This window comes from Nelusetta ayraudi, unplaced genomic scaffold, assembly GCF_046127955.1.
Source record: "Nelusetta ayraudi isolate G7.1 ecotype Tasmania unplaced genomic scaffold, CSIRO-AGI_Nayr_v1 ptg000004l, whole genome shotgun sequence".
NCBI classification, from domain to species: Eukaryota; Metazoa; Chordata; class Actinopteri; order Tetraodontiformes; family Monacanthidae; genus Nelusetta; species Nelusetta ayraudi.
Window position 1 is genome coordinate 1,050,537 of NW_027466054.1, and position 18,946 is coordinate 1,069,482.

Below are 18,946 nucleotides of genomic sequence, written 5' to 3' on the forward strand. Positions count from 1 at the left end.
CATATTAAATGAGGCCCAGTGAAATACCATAATTCTTTTTAAAAGAAAAAATAGTAAATCAGTTGAAACAGTTATATCATTCATATTGTGTAATTAATCATTTTGGGGATTTTGCACTGACACCAATGCCTATTTTTCTCAGATAAAAAAAGTATTTATCTTCATAAAACCATGATGAATCTCCCCAGTTACAAAAACCCACTGATTTTTAACAGATTACATTAATGTTGTTCCACTGCTTCAAAGCTACACGCTTCACATAAGGAAAAGAAAAGTGAGTGGAAAATATTACAGAAAGGGCAACAGCTAAAGAAAAAAAGAAAAAAAGAAGAAAGATATTCAGAGGAGGTTCAGGCTTTGAATTTTTATCAGTTAAAACCAATGAGTCAAGTTCCTGCGAAAGTTACCGTGACAGACTAATAAAAATGTTCTTCCGGCAGCACTGCTGCAAAAATGACAAAGTAGGACTTGACACATTTCACTCGCGGCCAACCCTGCGGCTGCATGAAAGCTGTGCACTAAAAAACAGAAGGAAAAAAAAAAGAACACAGCTGTTTACCTGCGACATGGCCTCCATGTCCAGCTGAATGAGGTCAGTCTGGTTGTACTGTAGGATGGCCAGGCCCACGCGGAAGATAATCTCTAAACCCTGCACACATCACACCACCGTGCGTTGCATTGACAGTGCCGGATTATGTCGACGGCTGAGTTTTCGAAAGAGAGCGTCCTTTATTTCCTACCTCGTACATGAAAATGTCAAAGATACGCGTGGCTACAGGCAGAGGGAGGAAGGTGAGGAAGAGGGTGAGGAACCATGACGAGGCGTACATGGACGTGTGGAAACTCTGAGATCTAAAATGGACGTTCAGCTCTGGCAGTTGCTCCTACGGTGAAAGAGAATTGATTTCAATTGCACATATGTCAACGGAGCAAGAAGAAAAAAAAAGGAAAAAAAAGGATGTGCCGCCCCCGTGTGGACAATGCTTTCACTGCAGGTTTGACGGGCTGGGCTGCGGTTTGAAGGAAGCCTCACCTGCAGCAGATACTCAAACTGGTAGATGCAGAGTCCCAGCTCGGCCATGCTGGGTTTGAAGAGCTCCCTCAGGCGGTACTCCTGCATCAGGCGCACAAACACGCAGAAGGCCTCCTCCTCGGGCATCTGGGAGCAGGGCAGAGGCGTGCGTCAGTGGACTTCGCTCACGTGACAGGAATTGAATAAAGTTTTCTTTGGATAGTTCAAACTCTCATTTTGATCGCATAAAAAATTTTAAGGCAACTAATTTAACTGGAAAATGGTTAAAATATCAATTCTATTAAAAGCAATGTTTTGTCTGTTTCAGTCGACTCGAGATTCAAATCCCTAAGACAATGCAGTGTAATAATAATAATGATAGCTATTATTGTTATTATTATTGCATATCTATTTGATTTTTTTTCATATTTAAATGTGACTGAAAACGATTAGGATTAGAGCGTCTACTCTATTTTAAAAGTAAAATAATATCATTTAAAATGACGAAAAAAAAGGATTCGAAAACTGACCTGCATCAGCAACAGACCAACGATGAACGCACTTCCCTGGCAGTAGCCAACCTCACGATCCACCAGCGAGTAGGCCTGAGAAAGACACACACACACACACTCATGTCACCAACCTTCGGCATTCAGTACCTCAGCAGGCTGAAGTTGAGGTATTGTGCATACTAAAAAAATAATCAAATGTGTATATGATAAATACTACGACAGCCAATGTTGTAAAAAAAAAATAAATCAAAAATCTAATCTAAAGTTACGTGAAAGTCATCTCCACACTTTTCAGAACTGAATTATTTTGCCTTAGCTGAAGTTCAGAGATGAAGGAACCTTGGAGAATGTCAACGCGAGCTGGCAAGCTTAAAAGTACACATCTTCCCTCCTTTTGTCCACCACCAGGAGGCGTGATCTTAACAACAATCCACAAATATATCAGCTGACATCAGTTCCTCACCTTCATCACATTGAACAGGACTTCCTGGCCCAGGCTGTCCTGGCCTTTGAAGAACTCGTGCTCGGGGTACGTGCGGGCGATGTCTCTGCGGATGAGCTTCTCGCACGGCGACGACATCTTCAGCAGCTCCGAGTACTGATTCTTCACGGGCATGTCTGTGGCGTTGCCCAGCAGCTGCCACACGATGGCCCGGAAATGATGAGGGATGCCTTTCCTGATGAGCTCCTGAGGGGCAGAAAGAGGCGGAGCCGCTGAAGGAGATCAATACCTGGTCCTGGTTCAGTGAGGCCCGGACATCTCCCAAAGAGCCGGAAGCAGCGGCTCAGATGAGAGAAGTCAGTTATGGAATAATGCAGGTATTAATTCACAAAGGATGTTTCACACACACTGGCAGTCAAAAGTTTGGACACACCTGCTTCTTCTTTATCTCTGCTACTTTCTACACTGTAGATACACACTGAAGACATCAAATACATGACCAGGATATGTGGATTAATGTGGCAAAAGACAAACATGTTAAATACCTAAATATGTTATGTATTTTATATGAAGGGTGGCTATTCTAGATCATCTAGAATATCAAACGAGTTATTTCACATTGTTTTGTTTAGTACAGATTCCATGTGTCTTCGTTCATAGTTTTGATGCCTTGAGTGACAATCTACAATGTCAATAGTCATGAAAATCAAAGAAAAAACCATTCATTCAGAAGTACAGTATGTGTCCAAACGTATATGTTACGATGCGTCGTGCTATTTATTAAAAGCCTTAACGCAACAAGGTTTTTTTTCGGAGTTTGCATTGCGGCCGCTGTCACGCTCGGTTAGCGTGCCCTCACGTTTTGCCCTGACTCAGGTCTTGTTGTCATATCCCTTCCCCCCTCGTCTTCACCCCTGGCTTTTGTCTACTTGTCACCGGAGACAAAATAAGCATGAAGTGAAAGGAAACAGTGGGATTTGGGGGGGTGGTAGTAGTAGGTTGTTTTTTGTTTTGTTTTTTTTAAAGATTAATGCATAAAATCTTTTTTTTTTCTGTCATTGGCAGCACAGAGAGAAGCTGATTTTAAAATTGCACTTCACTAGACCAATCGTGGACGACTACACATTCATGAGGAAGGCAGGAGACTGCAGTGTGCCACCTCATGACTATGCTGTATATACAACGCGGCTCTTCCAGTTGAGTGCAAAGCGGCAACCACGCTGGTGCCACGCAGTCGTTTCTGCTCACTGACCTTCAGCAGTTTGTCCTTCTTGCGCCGCCACTCCTCCCACTCGTTGACGATGCGGCCCCACAGGATCCAGGTGTCCTCCTCCAGGTGGGACAGGTTGGAGGAGGCCGAGGAGCTGGACACCAGCGAGGAGCCGCTGTTGCGCCGCGAGCCGCTCATCGAGCGCATGGATTTGGAGTCCGCCTCCAGCAGCCTGCGTGAGGAGACGGTGGACGAGAGGCGACGGATTAAAACCCATCATGTCAACTCAAGAGGTGAGCAGCAGGTAACAGTAGGGTTGTAGCACTGGAGAGTGCTGGTGGTCTCCAGACCACTTTTTAAGGGTCTCGGTGGCATATTTATTTATTTATTTTTAACAATCGGTTTATTGAATTTTTTCAATGTAAATAAACATACAAGTTCAGTTGAACACAGAACAAAGCCGGAACCGGCCCCTTCCCCCTCCCTCTGGCACCGAGAAATAGCAGTATTAATAAAAAAAACATACATGTGAAGACTGCATTTTCATTGGTTCTGGCCTCGGTCTCAGTTTTTGATCAGCCACACTGTAATAACATGATTATAACAGGGGGAAAAAAACCTAGCTGCTGCTGTTTTACACTCTGTTGGTGACACCCAGAGTGACTTCACTGTTCACTGTTGGGTTTACCAAAGCCAGTCAGTAATTGTCACATTTGCAAAATTGGGGATTGTAATCAAGCTCAATCAAGCCAGAAATTCCATCACTTCCATTTCCCACATGAGGTTTTCAGTCCAAACATTGAGCGAGGACACGCGTATTAAAAAGGTATCAATAAGCTCACCTCTCAGTCTGGGGAAGCAGAACAAGCAGAGGCCGATGATTAAAGGGAGTGCTCGGCACTCCAAGGCTTGACTCCACTTTGACCTCGACTGTCTGACTCATTTGGAACACTTGACACCTACATCTTGCACTTTAGATCTCGTGTTGACACATTTGAGAACTGGGTGAAGAGTTACCCAGTGGAGCTGCAGCGAGCAATAAAAGAAAATCGCTCAAGTCTGAAGGTTAAGAGCGAAAGATTTGGAGCATTGTCAGAAGAAACAGCCACATCCAGTGGTTACATTTCAGATTGCAGCGCTCTTTCATTTATGTCCCCTTCGGGACACCATACCTTCCCTCTCCTTTGCTGTGTCTCAATTCAGGGTCTGCACCTTGAAGTACGCATTTTGAAAGGAAGTTGCGTCATAGCACTGCGCGAAGGCTCGTCCCAATTCCCGAGGGTGCTTAGGACGCTCAAAATGCGTACTCGGAAATACGCACTCGTTTTAGCCGATTCCAAGGATGCACCGCTACTATCCTTCGCGCACTTATGTATCCCATGATGCTTTGCGTGCTGCTGCAAAGCATCGTGGGATCCTGGAAAGTCAGCTGAAATTAGCGGCATGTACTGGCAAAGACACAACATATACATTTAAATATTGAAGTTTCACATAAAGTTTTTAACGTAGGATTTTATTTATTTGATCATCAAACGGCATCGTTAGATGGCGAACCAATGGTTAGCTTGATACTATAACAACGTCACTTCCGGGGTTGGCCAGCCGGAGGGAACGGTGGTGACGCAATCAGGAAATACGCCGAAGGCTAGACCGTCCCAGGTGGTGACCGGGGAGGCGGGGTTTGGTCCGTCCTTCTAGGCTGGGTCCTCGAAGAACGCTTCCTTCAGACGGAGGACACTCGGTCTCAAGGGTGCAGACCCTGAATTGAGACACAGCACTTGCTTGCCAGTGAACTACGGTGGCCTGGGAGCACAAATCTGGATAACTCGTCTACATTCATCTTCTTTGGTTTATTTGAGGACACAAGAGTTCACCCTAATAACGAAACGCACCGTCAGGTGGCCTGGATTGTCCACACCAGGCTTCCTTAGAAATATGGCAGTGCAAGATGACAACTAACTGGGGGCAAGACCCGTGGTCTATGTATATTCTGACATAGATATAAGAACCATTTTAAGGGTAGGAAAACCAAATAACCTTTATTGTACTGTGAGTAAACACTTTTATTTATGCGTTTATGGGCAGTACAATAAGCTTTAACCAAGATAAAATCATAAATGAAGCCAAATTTCACAGACTGGACCTTTATGCTATAAAACGAACTCAGTTGTGAAATTGAGACTTCAAGTTGACTGACTGGGTCAACTCTCACCTGTTCTGCTCCTCCAATTTGGCCAGCAGCTCCAGTTCATCGGGACTCAGGTTCTCCGAGTCTGCCGGGGAGACGGCTGGTGCCGACAGAACCGCATCGTGGGAGGAAGAGTCCGGGCTGAGCACGGGGCTGCCCGTCGAGGGTGGGTCTTGGTCCATGGCCGAAGGGGAGGACGGACACTCCAGCTGAGGGAGGGCCACCCGGGCGGCCTCTCGGTCTGGGCTGCTGCTGGCGACAGACATGGCGCAGACAGCAGTGTGGAAAGTTTCCCCGGTTCCCACTTCTGGTTTTCCTTCTCGTCAGTGAGCGTGGATGTCGCCTAATCAGCTGACTGGACGGCGTGCAAGGCTGAAATAATCAGGGATCCTTAAGCCTGTCGTGAATGGAGGGAAAAGAAAACATGGACGAGCTGAGCACCGAGCACTCTTCAAGTCAACAGATCTGCATTGACAAGTGAGCTCTTTGTACGAAACAACACCGTGGCCAATCGATGTGATATGCAAGGCCTTGTTAAGTTTAATGATGAAAATATGACAGTCATGACAATAACAATGTCATGTAATATAAATCAGTCGCCCTCCTGCCCCAAGTTTCTCCACGTGGAGCCTGACAAACAAACAAAACTGAGTCATTCGTTTGAACACCGAAAAGATAAATGATTGCATAATGAAAGTTTTCTACTGTTGATTGTTTTGAATGATGACTGGTCGACAACTAGTCCCTGGGTCCCTGTAAATAAACTGGTTAATTACATTATTATTACACAAACTGACCCGTGATAAAAAAAAACAGGCAGCGGTGTCATACCTTGTGGCTCATAGAAGAACTGAGCAGTGTTACCATTCTGATGTATTGATGCCTGTTTCTAATCATGCAAGCCATAAATCAGAGGTATGACTTAGTGATGTAGACAGAGTCAGTATCATTGAGCTAATGAAGATTTAATGACACTTGCACTGAGTATTGATACAAGCGTTTGGAGGAGCAGGAGTACACACAGGACTGTGCTGTTTTGTTTGTTTCACGGGTTTAATTCGATTTCCCATTAATAAGGGTACAGCTATGCCTGGCATTGGTGCAAAATTCCACGACCTAATGTCAGATAGCACCGCCATCATTTTCATCTTTGACTGTACGTACATGGATAAGAAAGGAAACTGAATTTAAACGTCAGCATGAATCTCTCACTCGAACGAGGGTGTAAAAATGACTCCAGAGTTCGCAAACTCAGTGCATAAAAACAAGACCAATCTGCTTCAGTCAGTGAGGGGGGGGCAGCTGACAGGCAAGCACGAAGAGAGACAATGAAACACTCTGCAACGGACAACCTCCACATTTCCCTTAATAAGTGACTTTCTGGGTGAGAAAACTTATCACTCGGTTTTTCTCTCCCTCTCTTTCTCACAACACACACACACACACACACACACACACACACACACACACACACACACACACACACACACACACAATTCTAACAAAGGGTTAATTTTCATTTTGTTTGATCAGCTGCCACATGGATCTGGATTCATTCTGGAAAGTCTTTACAGTCTTACAGAAAGTCTTACAGGCAGGGCAGCGATTCCAAAGGCTGGTCTGCGGACCCAAAGGGGTCCTGAGGAGTGCAGAACAATTCAAAATAAAAGTTTTCAGTAGAGCGGAAATGATCAACTGAGTGAAATTGATTAAAACTATTGCTGTTGTTGTTGTGACACAAACACGCACACACACACACACACACACACACACACACACACACACACACACACACACACACACACACACACATATATATATTTATTTTTGCTATTATTTTTTACTTTTCTTGTTTGTAGACTCATTTAATTGAAAACTAATTAAACCACAACAGCAGTAGGTGGCAGCAGGTTTCCCTCCACCACTGCAGGAGATGTTGTTGGAGGGAGGTGGTTTCTCTCAGAATATTGTTTTGTTGCCATCTTTCATTTATTCATTTATTGTTGGCTGATTATTGCTGTTTTGTTCACTTAATCTGAGAATGTTGCTGTCTCCTCAATGGCCCAAGTGAGCCGTGCAGACTTTTGTCTGCTCCAGACATGATACTGCTCAGTTCTCTTTGAGGAGTGGAAGGTCAAAGCTGTGTTATCATCTCCTGCACTTCCCGAATGTCCATTTATTTACCTCCTCTCTACTTCATGGCTTTCGCCTTTCAAGCACCGCTTTCTGACTGCACCAAGCTATTTTTGGCGCTTCCTTCATGCAGAAGCCAAAGCTGTGCATTAATACAATTCCTTGCAAACTCAGCTGACGGCTGGATGCCTGTGGCTCCATTGCACTTTGGTTCAGGTGACTCATGAAACTGTTGGACAGCTGCTGGTGGCAAGCTGCTCATCACTTCCCACAACTATCCAGGTCTGAGTCAGACATTTAACCCTACAACACACTTCTCAGCTTGAAAATCAATAGCATAAAAGCCTCCTTACACAATTGGCCACTTTGTTAGTGGTGCTTGTTACAGATGGAGGTTCTCTAGCCAGCACCCAGTTTCCAGGCCAGATCTCCACTGAGACTCGAGACTACAACTGGAATCTCCCTGAGGTTGTACTCATTTAACAGGGACTAGCCTGTTTTTTTTTCTCTCTCTCAATGGCTTTGCATGTTCGTGAAAACACTGCTTTGTGAATGACACATATAAATCAACTGGAACCAGTCACAATGGTGCCAAGATAGATGTTGAAATTCCTTGAAACATGTTTCATTTATGAAAGACCCAAAAGATGACCGGTTTCAAGTCAAGCCAACACATCTCAACTCAACTTCAGGGTAGGAAACTAAGATCACGGATACAGCAAAAACTTACAAATAAAATGCTATTTGAAGAGTCAAGTCAACAAAATATGAAGGCCAAAAGTGCCAAAGTACACTAAGTGAGCTTCGACAAGATGAAACTAAACCACGTCGACGTTTCACATACGACACCAAGAAGAAAAGGAAACAAACTACTCACTAAACAGATCATTTGCATTTGTTTTTGAGAAAAGGCACCAGCAAGACAACTGAGCATGTTTGCACAGCTGCTGCTCCAAGGCGCCACGTTATTCACATTATGAATAGCAGGTGATTCAGCAACTACATTTTTTCCTTCTCCTTCAGCCATGTGGGTTTAGTTAAGCCTGTCAGACTCTCAGTGCTCCTCCAATCACAGGATGAGTGCATGTCCAGTTCAGCCTAAGACCTTCTAGCTGGCATCGCAGACTCGAGATCTGATTGGCTATCGCAACTGACTGTTCGTTCACTGACACTGCGCTGGCTCCTGCTCTGTTGAATCTGAAGACCTAAGGAAGACGATGCCGAACACCAGCTGAAATATGATTGGATAAAAACCACAATATAGAACACTGGCTGCAGCGCCACCAGATGGATATATTATGAACACAAGAAAGTAGGAAGAAATTTTATTTACAAAAAATAGTTTAATAGTTAATTAATTTTTGATTAATAGTTAATTTTTGGGTATCTTTAGGCCAGCAGAGCACTGATGGCCCACTACTGTTGTAAATAGAAGTGACGTCAGTAAAAGAAGGGAGAGAACAGAGGGATTTTCAGCTGTGTCACGGTGGTAAGCCACCTGTATGAAAAAGTGTGAGTCATGCAACAAATAGGTAGTAAAAATGGGAGGGACTCTCCCTCCCTCCCTCCTCTGTCTGTCTTTCTCTCGCTCTCTCTCACACACACACACACACACACACACACACACACACACACACTAAGGACGTTGGGAAGGTCTCTGGCGATCCAAAACCAGCCAGTTCTCGTAAACTTGGCTGCGGCCCTGGATATGACAGCAGGCTCACTCTAATGTCCTTGTACTTGGGCGACACTGCAGAGGACAGACACTCAGATGGCTTAGAGCAGGGGTGGCCAAACTTTATTTGCAACGGGCCACATGACAGACCTGCGTCGTGTCGGCGGGCCACGAAGGTTTTGTTGACGGGGGGGTGCTGGTTAGAAATTGCGCTAACGTCCTGGCTTTTTTTCGTTGACCGGGGGAGCGGGGGCGCCAAAGATTCGGGGGGGTGGGGGGGGTTTAGACGGGGCCTTCACGCAGGCCAGACAGAGACACGCAGCGGGCCGGATGTGGCCCGTGGGCCGTAGTTTGGCCATGCCTGGCTTAGAGGGTGTAACGCTGGGCTACCGCGAGCATTTGCGTGTGTGTGTGTGTGTGTGTGTGTGTGTGCTACTACTAGAGAGCGTCCCAGTTTGGATACATGTTTGTTTGCGCCTGGTTGCATCCTCCCAGGAGGACAGACGGCGCTGATGTTTACGTTCGTGCAAACCCACGGGAGCGCTCGCACTCTTCGCTGCCCGCCGTCAACCCTGTCCTGCCCGTGACTTGCATGCAAATCTCAGTGAAAAGCGTGCCTGCCGCGCAAAACCCCTACTGGTTGGTGTCAAGTATTTTTCACACAGCTTTTCACACATCATCATCACACATCATCATGATCCGGGCCTGGTGACATTCAGCAGGCCTCAGTGGAGTGTTAACATACCCTTTGATTTGCTTGTACCAACATGATCCATCTCTCTACAGGCGTTCTCATGCGCACACACACACCAAGCAGCCCATTCATCTTAATGTAGTTGCTCACCCAGCGCATACGCCGAAAAGGTTTATGGCATTCGCATCATGCGGCCCACAGAGGATGTGCAACAGTGTCACATCATTTGTCATGTGATGCATCGGAACGCATCAGCCAATCAGAACGTGACGTCACCCTCGGAATAGTCTGTTATCTGGTGATTTTCTAGCCTTCATCATTTTTTTGGAAAACGAAAGAAATAATAACAAAAAAATCTGCAATGGAAAGATTTATGATGAACTGCGTTTTGGGTCGTAGTCGTTACGTTAGCTGTTTTAACAAGCGTTTGTTTTTGTATTGTGGCCTTTGGAAAAAAAATGCTCTTTGGGCCAGATGGGATTTTGGCTGCAGTATTTCGTGTGGCCACTGAAAAAGAAAAGCTACGCCGCCATATAGCCAGTGAGGGATCTAGTTCTTATTATACATCCATAACAGACACACAGAAAGATTCCTGCTATCACGGTCCTCCCGAAGAAGTTGTAATGATGAACAGATCAGTGGAGTAACCAACAACAACAAAAAAAAAGAGCCTCCGCCTTTTCCCTCTGCCTGAGTTATTATGTCTCACCCTCAGGGCCCACCAAGGCCAGACATTGACGCTGACCCCTTTGTTAATCTGTAGCCGCTAACTTCACTGTTGCTCCAACTGGCCGCCGACACGTGGACTGTTTTTTTTTTCCCCAAGCTACTCATCCACCGGACCCACCACCCTCGTGAGCGCTCAAACCATCCCATCGTGATCTTTGGCTGCTTGAAGCGGCACCTCCTGACATCACAGTGGGCTATTAGCCACAAGCAATTCATGGGGATGAACCCTGGCAGCACTGCACATATCGACAAGGTAAACAAATAAATAGAGAATGCACTGGGGTAATGGTGCGCTAAGTGGCGGTCGATCAACTGAATGTAGGCTGGAAAATGGGAGCAAGTATCCGCCCGTACACAGTCAAGCTCATATTTGATGTCATTTTAGGGGAAAACATTGTGGTTATTATTAGTCGTGTTCCTTAAGGACGACTCGGCAGAAACACAGAAACCCGAAGGTTTGCTTTTGTTTGGATGTTGTTAAATGTAATAAGACATCCTGTTTTGGACATTTATGGCTGTTTTCCTCATTTACACATAAGTCATTTTAAGGTGTTAAGTGTTTGTGAAGAATTAAAAATCCAATAAAAAAGCATATAAATTCCACAGGATGTTCAGGAAAAGGTCTTGCATTCATGGTACATTTGATGTTTACAGGGCTTCTTTGTCCGTCTATGATTTTCTCTCACTGGTTACAGTACTGTGACCTTTATCTTTTCACTGTATGTGCTGCTGTAATTGTGCAAACTTCCCCAATGTAGGATAAATTAACGCATTCTATTCTATTCTATTCTATCTGGAGTTGAAAGCAAAGATTTCCAGGAAAAACAAGCAGCTGATACTAAGGGACTGCAAGCACAATGGCATCATGTAATATTTTGACAGGTGTCAACAGCACAGAGTGTAAAGAGATTGCAAGGCTCATTTGCATGCCCTCCCTCCCCCCGTGAACTACAGTGGTCGTGGTGCATCAGGAACGACACGCTTGATGCCCTCGACAACAAGCGTGTTGAGTTCTGCATGAGGTCCCAGGAAATACACAGAAGACGCTGAGTATTACCATGTTTTTTCCGACACTGGTAGCATTTAGCTACCGCAAGTACGAGCTCCTGGCACCGGCTGTCTGGATGAGCATATTTCTCACCAAAAAACACTGATGTGATTGAAGCAGAAGTGAAAGCTTCCCAGGCAACAGCAACAGTAACCATGGGGGAAAGAAAAAAAATAAAATCACAAAGAAAAATTGTGAAAGTAGGTCAAACAATTTCAGTCAGTACAGTAATTGTGTTCAATATGCACAAAAGAACAACTGCATTTCAGTAACAGTACACAATCATTTGTACTCAGCATTTTGGTTTAGTTGAGGACGATACGAGCATCCAACCCTGAATATGAAACATAGCTCACAAACATGGCAGTGCAAGATGGTGAATACCTGTGGGCATGAACATTCACATAAGCAAATGTATTTGTGAGTAGTATATTAAGCTTCTGCCAGTAAGGCTGGACAAATTTTCCGTACTCTTCCTTTAAAATCTATTTTTCGTTTATTGCATTATTACATTTTTCCAAAACTTGAGAGAGGTTGTGCCACAAGTTTCTGAATTACTTCAAATAAATCTATATAATATATTTTTGTTGCAGTTAATTGGACCAACCATCATGACCGTAATAACAGGTTGCACTGGGAAACAGCGGAGTGACGTTCAAGATCAGAACTCTGCCACACGTCGTTGGGCTCTTCGGATTTGCCGACAGTTCAAGATGACAAATGCTTTCCTGCTCCAAATTTAGTTACGACCCCTCTCCAGATGATCCATTTCCCCTGAGTGTTGCTACGGAAGGACGTTTTTCAGAAAAAGATATCTGACACGGTCATCAATTATTTTCAAGTTAAATGCCCATTTTGCTTAATTCCTTGCAAGGCTGCTGGACTTCTGAGATTTTAAGCCTGGATTCTGACACCTACATCTGGAAAACTCTAATCTGAACCATTTCCAGCTGGTCCAACTGCAGAGCGGCAAAACAGTCACTCGCAGTTTGTCAGGAAACAGCTGACAGAGAAAGAAGTAATGTGATGTAATCGAGATCTATGATCTGTTCTATAGCTGAGAAATTGTCAACAAATCGAGAGCTAGAGGTTGAATCCAGACCCTTGTAGCCAAAACTAATGTTTGGGCAAGACAGTGAACCCAAAACGGAAGCCCATTACAAAAACCTGGGGGCTGATCCAAAGAGAGAAAGAGGAGCGTCTTGTTTGTTTGTCTACTAAGACTGCGTGCATAATTGCCAACATGCAAAAAAGTAGTCAAGACTGCCCTATTTCATTGAGGACTTTATGCCTGCTCAGCTTTCTGCCAGGGAAGATATGGGGCAGCAGAGTGACTGCAAGTGAAACATGATTGCAGCCATGCAACTGTAACCAGGACTGTACTGCAGTGCTGCATCTAGACTGACAGCAGTAAGTGTCCGTTGACAATTTAAAAACACTTACTTAGTTCACTAGTTGAGAGAACTTCTTTTAAGACAGGAGTTTACAAAAGAAATGACACAGTGAGAAGAAGCAGTTTCTAAATGTCTCTTTGGTGTTAATCATAATCCTGCGGAATTACCCTGCAGTAAATCATTCATTAATATTCACTTCAAACATTACCTCCACTCGGTGCATGGAAAGCACAATGTACATACAGTATATTCCACTTGGCATGAATAACAAAATCGTGTTAGGTGAGCAACACGATTGAAGTGTCACAAGTGGAAATACAAACACTTCTCATAAAACATTGCTCCATTGTGAGAGATTAAAAGAGTGCTGATGAGAATCCCACCTCTACTCTGTCAACAGGGCTGCAAGAAAACACTATTTGGATTAAATATTTGTTCTCCCTACAAATGTTGAAAATAATATTTTGAATGCACTGTTGAACAAAGAAACATTTTTGGTTGAAGCCCAACAAACAGGCACGTCCTGCAGCCCTCCCTGTCTTTGCTCGTTAAGGGGCTCAAAAAATAGGCTTCTACAATCTACAGTATGTACAGTATATGCTCAGTGCACATTTGCCTTTGTTGCAATTTTTTGTACATCAGACGTGCTCCACTTTGAAAGAGAGATCCTGATTGGCTCCATGTAAAGTACGCGAAGCGACACAGATAACGTTACAAATGTGCAGCCTGACAGAACAACAGAGGAGAGGGATCGGTTGGCAATTGTTACAAGCTTAAACTACACCAGACAGGTCATCAAACTGCTGCCTGTTTCTGAGTGTCAGCAGGCGAGAAGTGGAATCCTGACCAGCAACCTGCAAACCGGCCAGTTACGGCAGCAGGGGGCCTGAAACCCTGAAGCTTTTACCTTGAAAATAAAAAACAGGGCAGTCCGTCTTGTGAACACAGAAACAAGAAGATTAGGTTGCAGTCTTTCAGATCAAATTATTTTTAGTGGAATTGATTTCTGAACTCAAGAGCTAGTTAAAATAGTGCACATTTGCTTGTTCTCGTTCCTTTGTTTCAATTACCCCACATACCTCAGTCCATGTTTTGGGGCAGCAGTTTTCATACAACAATCAGCTGGGGTTTTTTTTTTATAGAACAAAACTCATTAGATCATATTCAGCCATGTAGTTTGCTGTGCTGATTTGGATTCAGCCTGCCGAGACATGACAGGCTACAGAGAAAAAGAACCCACTGGCTGTATCGATGAGCCCAGCACCTGGAGCGCTCTCTCTGAAAAGTCTTCAGATCTCTGAACTGTGTTCTCTGGTTAATAAGCCCGAATCATTTGGAGAGTCCATCCAAGGAATTCACTTTTCATCTAAACCCCCAAGAGGAATGCAATCAGACTTATGACGTGGTGCTCACTGAAACTCAAGAAATCATGTGAGGACTTCCCAGTGGTAAGAGAAAAAAAAAAAAAAAAAGGACGCCTGCTGAGGAACAACAAGACTACAGTGTCTATGTTTCATTGTCGCGTAATCAGTATTGCCTTGAAGCTGACTAAAACCGGCCGACCTTGTGTTGAACGTAAGCTGTCCTCCATGTGATGACTGCCGCCGTCACAAATTGAGTTCAATATTGGTAAAAGCTTAATATGCTGCCTGTACATACATAAATAAAAGTGTATACTTGTAGTATAATAAAAGTAATTTAGTTTTCCTTCCCATAGAATGGTTCTTATTTATCATAAGAATGTACATAGATCAAGGGTCTTGCTACCAGTTAGTTGCCATCTGGCATCGCCTATTTCTAAGGAAGCCTGGTGTGGACAATCCAGCTGCCTGATAGCGCGTTTCGTATTTAGGGTGAATGCTGGCATTGTCAAGTAAACCAACAAAGAAAAAGGTGAACTAGGTATCCAGGTTTGTGTGCGCAGGCCACTGTAGTTCACTGGCAAACTAGGGAGAGGCAGGCTGAGCCCATGAGCGCTACAATCTAAAATCTGACAACTAGATGGCAGAATTTTACACATTGTACCTTTAAAGTGTTGTCAGGCTTTTTTTGTTTATTAATTCCAAATCAAAGTGGGACGTAATTCAAAATCAAGTAGCATCTTGTTGCAGCTTAGGTAAAATACTTTGCGGCCCCCCTTCCCAAAAGACACACACACTCCAAGGCGAATCATGTTTACGAATACTGGGAACCTATGTGTCCTTATGACTTGGTCATGTGACCTTATGCTCCCCTATGAAACCCCGGCATTTGACAACATTAGAACATAAAAGTACAATGTGAAGTGTCAATAAGTGGATATCCTCACACATTAGTTATCTTGCCACCAAAACACAGACACTGTTTATCTAACAACCCTGATCGGATCTTGTTAGCTCAACCCCTCAACCCCCCACACTCCCACCATCCACCTTTTTAACTGCTTTTAACTCTCTGGTTGCAGATGAGTGATGAGGAAGCAGCGGTATTAAGTTACCGCACAAGAGCAGGTTGGCAGGACGTGCAGGGCTTAGCTCGTGTGTCACAGGTGTTTGTAAAGCGATCGAGGGCTGAGATAAAGAAGTTTCAAGTGCGCCGAGCATTAAAACAAGGTCACCAGGAAGTGAAAATCCGCCACTACCTCCACTGTAAACTGCATGCAATTAAAGCGGCGCCTGGATTTTTTCAGGCCCAGAGAGTAGCTGAGTATCCGGAGGTACGACAAGTCCTCCGTTGCAGGAATGTGCATTTTGATCAACAAAGCATGATAGTTAATTTTTTGAACTGCCTCCTCCCCCTCCTCCTCCTCCTCCCCTCTTCTGGGCTCTTCTGTTTTGTGACCTCTCCAGTGGTAATGCACCAACATATGACGGCTTTTCCTGCTCATTCATTCCATTAGGAAATAAGGAGTGAGGTGCACCCGTGGCCTACATTGGGTGCTGCGTCCTGTCTTATTTTGTGTTCTACTTAACATGGACGAATGCAACTGTATGGATGCAAACAGGTCGCACTTGAAAAAGAGCCTTCGGTGTTAATCTGATTTTTAAACGATTAAATTAATTCTAAGTAAAGGTTAAATAACAACATTTGGACATAATTGTTTGCCATAATGGGTTCGCTTGTCTGTGTTTAAAGCTTGATTTTCTATCTAATGCGGCCCATTTACCAGGATAAAACTGCCATACTGGCTGAACAACAACAATGAAGCACTGACAACTTCATCCCTCTGATGCTTCTGAGAAAACCAGCACATCTGCCTGCTGTTGATCAAGGACACTTCAACATGCTTCTGCAGATCCGTGCCCAGCACTGAATCCTACACAGCCTTGATCTTCATTCATTAATTTCTTTCTTTATTTTTACATACTGGAACAGCCTGTGATCCTGGGTTGTTTTTGGAGATGCTCGCTCATTATAGGGGGCCCTTGCTGCTGCTGCTCCTCCAGGATGCCCTAACAACAGGCCTCCTGCATGCTTCGCAGGCGACTCGCAGCTCGAGCGGATCAACATCTGCGGGCAGCAGCGGGACTGACGTCGATCATCGCGGAACCCCAAGACACAAAACGAGGACGAGGACGAGGACGAGGGGGGTTCGTTGATGACGGAGACCCTCCGATAAGACGGTGCAGTCGGTGCATCATTTCCTGCTTTTGTAAGATGGATGGGGATGTGGGGGATGTGGGGGCAGTGGTAGTGGTGGTGGTGGTGGTGGTGGTGGTGGGTTTATAAGCTAATGAATGCGCCGTGTGTCCGCCCCTGCGGGATGTACATACAGTGGAATCCCATCGAGATGATCGGATCAGCAGCAGACTGACTTTCCGTTTGGAAACCTTGAATAACTGTGATTCTCAGCTGTTGCTGGAAAAACGGTTCCGATTTATCGAGCCTGTCAGTGCGCCCCAGTCGCGATACTGGCGACATTCACGATGACAACAAGCAAACGGCCAATCAATTGGATGAGGAAGAAGAAGGAGAAGAGGGGAAATAATCCCCCGAAGCTTACCTGGCAACCTTCCCCATCGTAAGAACAGTGCGTTGTGCTCGTCGCAGGGCCGTCTCCCGCCCGCCGGAAGTGTCACGGGTATTTAAAACGGCTAATTAAAAATCCCCGTGAACCGCCGAGGAGACGCGCACGATGCTGATCCGCCGCAGCGACATCCTCCTTCCCCTGCTGCCGCCGACCGTACAGGGACGCAGCCGAGGCCGCAGCGTCGCGCAACAACCACCGTGAATCACACGTTGAAAATAAAACTAGGTTCTTCCGCCGTGACAGCCGCGGCGTGGCGGCGCTCCAAAGGGGGGATGTGGCGGTAGAGAAGGGAGCATCTACTGCGGCGAGTGGATTCACACAGAATGGCCGGCGTTCCACCTCGTCCTCGTCCGCCGAGCTCGACGAAGAACCCACCAATCGGGTCAGAGCTCGCAGGTGTGATCGACGGCACCGCGGACCAATGGCGTGGCCCCACTCTCGATGGACAGCGGAAGTCGCCAATCGGCGGAGAGATTTATTCTGCTGGCAGGCGGTGCGCACAGGTGTCACCCAGCGGTGTCCACTGTGATGGATTTACAGCGATGTGACCCCGAATTATGCCGTGACCGAAAAATATAAATAATTTGGAGTGTGCGCAGGGTTTTGTAACGGATCCATGCGATCCAAAATGCAGTTTTGTTGTATTCATACATGGACAGCTAGTCCAGTGCCAATAGAGTTCTATTCTATTCAATTCTATTCTATTCTATTCTGAGCATAACAGGGGTAGGCTTGTTTAATGTTGGAGTTATTTGCTGCTGGAGCTGTAACTAACATTGTACACATAGTTGCTCTGGGCCCATAACCTGACCTGTTAACAGAGTCAACTTAACAGTAAACTGAACCACGTAATGGCACCGAAAAGACAGGGGAAATACAATAAAATAACAAACACGGCAGACAGAGACTTCACATAAGGTTACGCAGCCTTCACTCAACTGCCCTCACTCAGTTGTGAGGCATTTTATTGACACACCCAAATTAGACAATCAAGTTGCATGACACACGCCCACACACAGGTGGCTCAAATCAGTTATAGTTTGCCCAGTGTCCATAAGTAAATAAAGAAAGAGAGAGCGTCACTCAACAGAAAACAAATCCACTGATTTAAAAGTACAATGTCTAACATTTGGCAAAATCTACCCACACATATACTGTACGTGTGTGTAAGTGTACAATTGCTGCCAAATAAAAGCACACCAGGTATTACGGTAATCACTGAGCACAATGGGGAAATCGCTTTTCTCTGTACTTGGTTTCAGATTAATATATTTGGAAAATTCTTTGTTGTCAGTTCATTCTACCATGTCTACCACCACCCAAGGAAGCCCAGTATTGAATTTCAGAAAATTCTGATGTAGCATTTCAAAATAATGCTCCTCCAAAATTAAGATTTATCTGTTTAATATTCTTGATTTCAGATTAACGTTTTGGGGAAATTCCTGATTGTCAGTCCATCATTCCACTTCAGAGGGGGTGGTGCATCACCCCAGGAAGCGCCCCTCATTTCTCCCCCAACTGAATTTCAGAAAATTCAGATGTAGTTTCCCAAAATAAAACTAATACTTACTCACTTTGTGGTTATGCTGTACATTATTTTAGATTTATATTTTGTGGAAATTCCTGATTGTCACTCCATCATTCCACTTCAGGGGCGTGGTGCATCACCCTAGGAACCGCCCCTCATTTCTCCCCCATCCTGGGGTACCCCAGGATGGTCCATACTAATTTTCAGAAAATTCTGATGTAGCATTTCAAAAATAACGCTTATCCAAAAATTGGCACTTTGTGGTTACAGAGGACTGGATTTCAGATTATAAATTCTTTCAAATTCCCAATTGTCACTACATGATTCCACTGCAGGCTGTTAGTACTCCACACCCAATTTCAAATTATATGC

General features: G+C 44.8%; 1 protein-coding gene across 2 annotated transcripts in view; it reads right to left on the reverse strand.

Annotated features, from left to right (window-relative positions):
• The window catches only part of evi5l (ecotropic viral integration site 5 like), a 34,778-nt gene extending 17,386 nt beyond the window's left edge, over positions 1 to 17,392 (reverse strand). Inside the window, exons 1-8 of one of the 2 annotated variants that reach the window (XM_076042575.1) lie at positions 17,020 to 17,392; positions 5,389 to 5,761; positions 3,219 to 3,408; positions 1,988 to 2,212; positions 1,543 to 1,617; positions 1,034 to 1,159; positions 741 to 884; positions 560 to 649 (exon numbers count right to left, since the gene is read on the reverse strand). In XM_076042575.1, the coding sequence (XP_075898690.1) occupies positions 560 to 649; positions 741 to 884; positions 1,034 to 1,159; positions 1,543 to 1,617; positions 1,988 to 2,212; positions 3,219 to 3,408; positions 5,389 to 5,630 (1,092 nt within the window). In that variant the 5' untranslated portion in view covers positions 5,631 to 5,761; positions 17,020 to 17,392. The remainder of the gene's footprint in view (positions 1 to 559; positions 650 to 740; positions 885 to 1,033; positions 1,160 to 1,542; positions 1,618 to 1,987; positions 2,213 to 3,218; positions 3,409 to 5,388; positions 5,762 to 17,019) is intronic. The other variant, XM_076042584.1, reaches the window with a different exon arrangement.
• Positions 17,393 to 18,946: the final 1,554 nt, after the last annotated feature.